The sequence below is a fragment of the Barbus barbus genome (genome assembly GCF_936440315.1).
Source record: "Barbus barbus genome assembly, chromosome: 45".
Classification (NCBI taxonomy): domain Eukaryota; kingdom Metazoa; phylum Chordata; class Actinopteri; order Cypriniformes; family Cyprinidae; genus Barbus; species Barbus barbus.
The window spans coordinates 20,224,438-20,233,350 of record NC_136723.1 but is presented as its reverse complement, the minus strand read 5'-3'; the positions used below and the strand labels follow the sequence as shown (position 1 = coordinate 20,233,350).

General features: G+C 36.6%; 1 protein-coding gene across 1 annotated transcript; it reads right to left on the bottom strand.

The window, feature by feature from the left end:
- Positions 1–173: 173 nt before the first annotated feature.
- Positions 174–8,390, bottom strand: LOC306864275 (beta-4C adrenergic receptor-like). Its single transcript, XM_079408196.1, has 3 exons — positions 8,232–8,390; positions 5,452–6,666; positions 174–788 (listed from the first exon to the last, which is right to left on the bottom strand). Exons 2-3 carry the CDS (start codon positions 6,652–6,654, stop codon positions 780–782), a joined length of 1,212 nt encoding a protein of 403 aa, XP_079264322.1. The 5' UTR covers positions 6,655–6,666; positions 8,232–8,390; the 3' UTR covers positions 174–779.
- Between the last annotated feature and the right edge of the window lie 523 nt (positions 8,391–8,913).

Below are 8,913 nucleotides of genomic sequence, written 5' to 3'. Positions count from 1 at the left end.
GTCAGAACTGTAAGATAAGTCACAATTGTGAGACGTGAACTTACAATTGATATAAACTCAAAATTCTAAGAAGAAAAGTCAGAATTATTATTATTTTTTTTAATTCCATTGCAGAAACAAAAAAAAGACAAAATTGTGAGATGTAAACGCAAAAATCAGAATTCTTAGTTTATATCTTGCAATTCCAAGTTTATATTTTGCAGAATTGTGAGATAAAACAAAAATCACAATAACCTTTTTATCCCATGCCGGAAACAAGATTCTGTACTTTTTGGAGCTCTTTGCATCGATGAAGAAAATATCTGATCTAACTAGGTGACTCAATGAAAGCAATACAAACACCACAGTTGTGTATATGTGCTATTCCATAATTATGTTTCCGGCCAATGGGCAGGAGACTCTCTCATTTATTTAATCAACAAAGGAAATTTTTACTCATTTTGGACATTAATCATATGCATTATGCATTCCATTTTATCTCTGGGTATTGAACTGGAAAAAGGAAAAAATAAAAATATCCACAAAACAGATGTTTTTTGATGGTTTGACAGTTTAGGACTCCAATTTCATACTGATTAAAGTTCAAAAAGCTGTCACTGCGTAATCATTTTTATATCAGGGTTTGTTCTCGATATCATTTTTCTGCTTTGCTGCTCTTTACCTAAGGAGCTGGCTGTTTTGCCTGTGCACATGGTTTAAATGTAATTCAGTCAAGGTCCAGTTGAAAAGCACAAAGTACAGTTAATTCTCTTGAAGAGCATAGGATCTGTTTCCCATCTTCAGTGGCCCTGTGGGAGGAAAATAATTATGAAATCATTAGACATTTGAACTGTAAAAGAACAGACAGCTAGTGCTTGTGTTTTTGTGTGCTCTGGTACATGTATTAGGGCGCATGTATTTTTCTATCATCGCACGTCTTGAGTGACATCAGAGGGATAATGCTGAAATGTTTCTCAGATGTGTTTGTGTCTGCAGTGTCTCAGTGTTCCTTTCAATCATCATAAGTACATTAGGTTCACGTACACTACAGTGTCTAATCCCCTGTGGCATAAAACAACCACATTCTTGATTAAAACAACCACAAACTGAACCATAATTCTGATCCAGACTAGAACTATTATGCCAGAATCAGCTCTGTGTGTACTGTACTGCTCACTTATTTTTTTTCACTTATTTGAATTAGTAGTGCTTGCTAAAGCCATTCCCAGGGTTAGAGTTAAAGAGACATGAATGATATCTAAAATCATGCAGCATGTTGGAGGTGTGATATTTCTTTTCTATGTGATTGGACTTTTTGCTTGGTGGTTGAAAAAATATTTGATATATTTACTAGTCCTGTCAAACGATTAATTATATATAATTATTATATGTAATTGCATATATATAAACACACACACATGCATGTATATGTTTAAGAAAAAATATGCAACGTTTATATATTTAAATATATTATATAAATTATATGAATATAAATATATACATGTAAATATTTTAAAAATATAATACCAAACACTTAGATGAACACAAGAGCAAAATGGTTAAGTGTATACGGTAATCGAATACAACACGTATGCTGTGTGAGTTCATCACCATAAGCATGAACTCAAGGCCTCTCTAAAATCATATAACACTGTCATGGTGCACCTTTCGCTCTAATCTCCTATTATTATCTCCACACTAACGAGGTAATGAACTAAGACCCCTGGGTTTCCCACACTTAAGTATTCATACACGCACTCCATACTCATGCTCACAGAACACACTTCAGAACATCTCTGACGACTCATTTCAGCCACTTGAGAAACATGTTGAATTGATTGGTTGTGCGATGCTAATCAGTTTTGAAGGTCTGATATCACCCTAGAGTATTTTAAAAGGATGAGGTAAAGGATAAGAGGTTAAATCTCACTGAGTAGCACTCGTTCAGTGGGACACATCTTGACAAAATGAAGGTGTAATTCAGTACTGCATGTGGTTAAGTGGCAAGGCTTTTCCTCTGGTTCTCTGTTGAAGAGGAGCAGGTAGATTTATATTAGGGGTGTGCGATATGACGATTTTTGATCGTGGACGATAAAAATGTCTCCACGATCTGCTTTTTAAGAAATATCGTAGTATCGTGCTACCGCGCACATTGTCAAATACAGTTCTGGCGCCTCCGTCTCTATATACTGTACAACACGACATACAGCAGTAGAGTTACTCAGACAGGACACTGCACTTATTCGCGATCGCAAAAGTGCATTATTTGCATACAAGCCTTGCTGGTTAAATGTTTAATTCGCGCGCTGGTCTGACGTGCGCTTGTTCTGAGCGCATACACCTGAAGCAGGACACTAAAACGCCTGTCTAACAGCGCGAGCGCCTGATTACTCAACTAAGTTATATTTTGCGCTAATACTGTCAAAACACACAAGGTTTACATACAGACTGAGTTGGTTATCTCTAAAATGAAAGTAAATAGTTAAGAGAAACGGATGCGTGCCTGTACTGTATATTAGATGCGTGCAGCTCTTAAAGGGACAGGACACTAAACGTGCTGTCGACTGTCATTAAAGGGATAGTTCACCCTAAAATTGAATTTCTGTCATTATTTACTCAGTGGAAAACCAAACAGTTGCTGGTCCACATTGACTTTGATAGTAGGAAAGAAAAATCCTATGGAAGTCACTGAGGACCAGCAACTGTTTGGTTTTCCACCTTCTTCAAAATAGCATTTTCATTCCGGTTTAAAACAACTTTTGAGTAAATGATGATATAAAAATACAACATTATGACAGAATTGACAGACAGATGACAGAATATTAATTTGTGGGGGAACTATTCCTTTAACGTTAACAAAACAAAATCACTCACTATTCTTGACTGAAAAACTTTAATACAGTTGCTTTAGGAATCAGTCTATCTAGTGTTTTATTTTTATATTTGTTCATTCAATTTCATTGAATGCTCTGCTAAATACACCTATTGTACCTGGAAATAAAGCACTGTTTGTTTTATTTGTATATTATGTGTATTTGTAATGTGTATCTTTGTTCTTATTTTTTAATAAGAAAAATAAAATAATGACAAAGATTTTTTATCTTCGCCCACTTTGGCCTAAATATCTGCCATGCATCTTTGTCTTTCTAGTTTGGCTGTAATGCTCAGACAACTTGTAAAACCAAAATAGTAAAACTAACAAAGAATCGTGATAAAAATCGTGAATCGTGATATTTCTATAAAAAATCGTGATATGATATTTTTCCCATATCGCCCACCCCTAATTTATATCCTATTTTTGTAATCATCATCTCCTGTACTCTAGATCCAGGATAATGGTACTTGGAAACAATGTGGAAAAAACCCTTTGTTTTGTTGCTTGTTTGTTTCATCAGCCTTTTGTCTCGCAATAACCAAGATTTGTTTACGGCAAAGGAAAACCAGTCTCTTCTTGGCTTATATCAAAATTCTCTGACATTTTCCTTTACAAATCCTCGTTTTGTATTTCTAATTTGTGACCAGTGTTTTGTTTTGCTTTGTCTACTGCGCTTCTGCATTCGTCACCGTGTTCGCCTACGTCATCCACAGGAATGGCACTTTCTCGTGAATGCACGTACGATACAACAGTTAGCGGAAGGTTTATAAAGTTTTAGGTGTGAGAGTTTCTCAAAGATCATCCTGATTGCTAGAGTGTTTTGTTTTTAGTATCATCTATGTACTTTTAAAAATTAAAGATCATATACTGAATGGTCTAAGTGATGTAAAGGAAATGCAAGCACTTAACCACAACCACTATGAATGCACTTAATATAATATGTCCTCTCTTGTAGACAATGTCTCTTTTTTTCTGCATTTAATTTTTGTTCTAGCTTGAAACATGGTATTGTGTACTGCATATATTGGTGGCTCATGATAAATTGCTTTCAATGTTCCTTGCATTGGATAAAAGCATCTGTTAAGTAATCTTTATTTATATAGCGCTTATACAATTCAGATTGTTTCAAAGCGGCTTTGAAGGGATAAAGAGGAAAATAATGATTCAAAGATGCAAACAAAGACCAATTCTGCTGTAAAGCATCTCTAAAAAAACAATAGTGTCAAAAAATTATCTGGAAAAATTGAATCACAGGTTTTCAAACTGTAGTCTGTGGACTTCCTCACCAATGATTAGTGTGGAAATTATTGTACACTTTTTTTTTTTTTCCAGATCATTTTATGGCTTTAGTACAGTGAAAACGTATTTTCTTGACGTTTCAACATCCTGCTGTTTCCTCTGACAGTATAGAGGAGTCTTAAAACATAGATCTGCTTTTTATATTGTAAGAAATTGGGGAAATTGCTAAAGTAAATGTGAAGGATTTTCTGAAGAAGTTTTGAGTGCTGCCGCACAACTCAATGCCATTATGCTAGGTTTTGTAAAAGCATATGGTTGCTAAGGTGTTCTGAGTAGCTTTTAGCATGTTGCTATGCAGTTGCCCATTTAATCCCAGCGGTCACTATAAAAAAGGTTTTCATTTATAAAGCTCTAAAAACCTTACTGACTGATGTTTTAGTGCACTTCCTGCAAATATGGAAAAAATAAAGGGTCTCAATTAAATATGTGCAGTTTCACATATTTAGTGCAAATTGTCACATGACCAGAGCAGATTATTTCCTGTTTGCACCTTGAGAAGATGATGGCTGCATCAAAGCTCCAAAACGAAAGGCTAGTAAAGTATGTTAACAAAGTTATGACAAAGATTTTTGGTACACATTATCTTTAAGGTGCCTCGTATTAATATATGAATTCACATATATTCAGTTTTGTTGAGTGTGGTCATGGAATGAGTAAACATCTTGATGGTCACAATAGTGACTGGAGGGATAACAATGAAGTTAGGTATACAATATAATTCCAGTTGCAGTTGTTAGTGAAAATGACACTAAAATGTTGCAATGACAAAATATTGCACTAAATTAAAAGTTCAAATGTTGCAAAATTTACAATATTGATGTTGTAATACTGGTAGCACTAATATAAAAATGTGATGTTAGATTTTACAAAAAAGTAACAATTTTGAAATACGTTGATGGTTGTATTTTTAAAAATCTTTTATCTCTGTTTTCCTATCAATGTTGTATAAGGTTTTGTTTATGCATAATAGTAACCCTAGAATGTGATCAAAGAGTTTAAAATAGCTGGGCTAAGATATATAACAATTTTTATGACTGCAGAAATATGTTAATTCAGTACACACATTATCCCACAATTGTGACTGACCATAAAACAATTTTTCACACACTTTAAAAAAATAAAAATAATAATAATTATTGATTATTTCAAAGGGTTACTAATGACACATTATTTGGATATTTTCATGTCTGGGAAAAATTTGGGATTAAACAGGTTAAGGTCAAAATCCAATCATTTAGATAAATAATAGACCTTACCAACTTGGTTTGAGAGATTACTCACATTAAAGACGCACTTACCTTTAACGTCTCTGCTACATTGATCCGTGCCAGTTTTGAGTCATCGTGAGGCTGAGTTTCCATCTCTTCTTCTTTGAAAACTGTACACGTGTCAGAGCAGACGTTCCCACCCTTTGCAGATGGATCTTCATGACCCAAGCGATCCATTTTTACAGAACTGTTGCTTTGGATGCGCGAGCTGAGGGTCCGTAGATGTTCGTGCACTGTGTCGCGATTTAACCCCTTGAGTTTTTTTAACCCTAGAAGATTGAGGAAGGCGGTACGGTAATCGGGACTGTGGCAGTAGATGATTGGGTTCAGGCCTGAGTTGGTGTAGCCGAGCCAGTTCAATAGGAGGAACACATCCTGTGATAGCACTTGAGGATCAAAAACCTTGATGATATTGAAGAAAAAGAAGGGCAACCAACAGAGAATGAAGATGCCCATAATAATCCCCAGCGTCTTGAGTGCCTTGTGTTCTTTCACGACATGCCTCGTTGATCTCCGGCTCAAGTTACATCCCGTTTCACCTGGATTTTCACAGTCTTCTGTGCTTGTGCTCAGAAAGCGGAGTCTATCCTTATCGATGAGTTTCAGCTGTCTGGTCGCGATGACGAACACCTTCCCGTAAACAAACACCATAATAACAAGGGGCACGTAGAAGGACACCACCGAGGAGAAGATGGTGTAGGTCTTGTTCATATGGAAATCACAGCATTCTGAATTATCGAAACATTCCTTTGCCTCATTATAATCTGCACGAGAATAATGGTTCATGATTGGCACGAAGGAAACTAGGGATGCCACCATCCACACTGTGCAGACGATGTAGCCAGCTCTGCGCTTCCCAAGGAGGACCTTATGCTCTAAAGGTCTTGTGATCGCAACATAGCGCTCAACGGCGATGACGCACAACGTCTCTATGCTGGCCGTGACGCAAAGCACATCCACGGACATCCACAAGTCGCAAAACTTGTCGCCTAAAAGCCATTTCCCGCTGACCACTATGCTGGCGCCCAAAGGCTGGACCACACAACCCATGATGAGATCCGCAAAGGCCAGGGAGATGATGAAGACGTTGGTGGTGGAGTGGAGCAGAGGGGTGCGAACGATAGCCAGGATGACCAGCAGGTTTCCAATCACAGTGAGGAAGATGACCAGTGCCAGAGGAAGAATGAGCAGGGGCTGTGCATCGTGAACCGGGCTGGAGATGTTTGCGCTCATCCTGAGAGGAATCTTTCAGGGAAAAAGAGAAATGGACACAGGATTGGTCAGTCCCAAAGTGCTGGGTTAATGTCCTCCAAGAAAGAGGTTCCAGGTGACTTCATGTTGAAGAACAATGACGGAACTTTTCCACCAGTGAGAAGGAGATATCAGCGTCTCACTCATTTTGAAAGTTCATAGGCTTTACAGATATTAGATTTAATTGCATACAAACTCGCAGACTGTAAGTTAACTAGCAGGGCAAGACTTTATTTGTTTTCGTGCACTAGGAGGAGGAGCATGCGGTGGGTAGGAGAACTGTGTTTTCACATATAACTATGAGAGACTTTACATAACTTCTCCTAAAATCACAAAGCACCTTCTGACCCATAATACTTTATTTGTGGCATGGTTTTATCGATATTTCGAGCTGTTTGCTTTATCGCTGATGTTGCTACTTGTTAATGCACTAATCTGCATATATAACTTTACAAAAACATAGCTGTTGCTGGGTACTCATTTCAAAATATGTATTTACGTACAGACCGATGTGGAACGTTTCATGCCTTTGTGAAGTAATAAAGCAATTTCAGCCAGCTTACAGTCATTTGAGATGATCAAATATCTTCTCCTGGCCCATAATGCATTATTTGTGCCATATTTTAACCATTTTTATTATACCATTTTCTTGATTTCAGCTATTTCCATTATTGCTGATTTCATTGAATTATCACTAATATGCATTAACGTCAGTATAACATCACAAAAACAAAGCTGCTGCTGATAAATTCAAATGTATATTATGCTTTATGAAGTACTAAAGCAATTTCAGCCAAAGACTTCTTATCATATCAGATGATCCTCCTGACCTATAATGCATCATTATGTGCCATATGTTTAACTTTTTAATGATTTTATTGTATTTGACTTATATTTACAACTGTTTTCATTAGTGCTGTTGTCATTTTATTGTTTATGCACTAATCTGCTGTTTATGCAATATAACTTCACAAAAAAAAAGATGTGGCTGCTCCGAACTTATTTCAAAATACATCTTTACATACCGAAATGAAACAGACATGGAAAGTTTAATGCCTTTATGAAGTAACAAAGCAATTTCAGCCCGTTACCCTGAATACTTTTCATTTGAGATGATCACATACCACCTTCTGACCAAGAATGCATTTTCTGCGCCATATTTGAATGGTTTTATTGTATTATTTTCTTGATATTTACAGCTATTTTATGTAATATAACTGCACAGAAACAAAGCTGCTGCATACTTATTTCAAAATACGTATTTACATGCTAAAATGAAATCGATCGATGTGGAAATATTTAATGTCTTAAGCAATAAATCTATTTCAGGCAGCTTACCCAGACTTCTTGTCATTTGAGATGATCTCATACCTCCTCCTGACCCATAATGCACTGTTTTTTTGCTAATTTCATTTAATTGTTAACGCACTACTCTGCACAAAACAAAGCTGCAGCTGCATACTTATTTCAAAAGACATACTTCCGTGTTGAAATGAAACAGACCGAAATGGAAAATTTGATGCCTTTATGAAGTAATAAAGCAATCTCAGACAGCTTACCCAGAAAGGAACTTCCTCTATCAAATCATCTTCAAAAATTGATGCTTGTCAGCAAGTTAACCCTTCTTCAGGACTCTTATCTTGCATTATCGTTCACTTGTTCTCCGTGTACCTTCCCACGCCTCTAAATATCGATGTGAACAAATTGTTCTGAAGGATGCAGGACGTGTGGTTTGCGGTGGGCACAATATTGTCAGCTTCCTGTGGTAGAACTTCTGGCCTTTACAGAAGAACTGCTGCAGAATGAGCACGTTGCTATCAAAAATGTACAATTAACATACTAATGTACGGAACAATTGGTCAATAAATAATTAGGTTAGTGATTCTGAAGAAAATTATGTCCTTTGTGGAAGCTTTGGTACGTTTTGTTCTGAAACGATTCATAGCTCTTGGATCAGCCAATGCATTTCCCTGACCCTATTTACACTTAATTCCAGAAAGTTGCTTGTTTCCTGTGTTGTTGCATCTTAGTTTTGGTTTTGTTTACACTGAATTCACAGCGTATAGACGGTCATGCTTCAATGCAGTTCTGTTTGTCAGACAGATTAGCCATCATTCATTTGCATCCCTCTGGCAGTTGAAGCAAAGCTTGACAAAGTTTCACAACATTTCAAGGCGTTCGGTTTACTGCTGAAAATGACAGACTGTTTAATAGGAAAAATATTAGAGTGACAGATTGTTT

Bases quoted from the DNA above. Each gene is read 5' to 3' on its own strand.
- LOC306864275 (XM_079408196.1), bottom strand. From the start codon at position 6,654: ATGAGCGCAAACATCTCCAGCCCGGTTCACGATGCACAGCCCCTGCTC.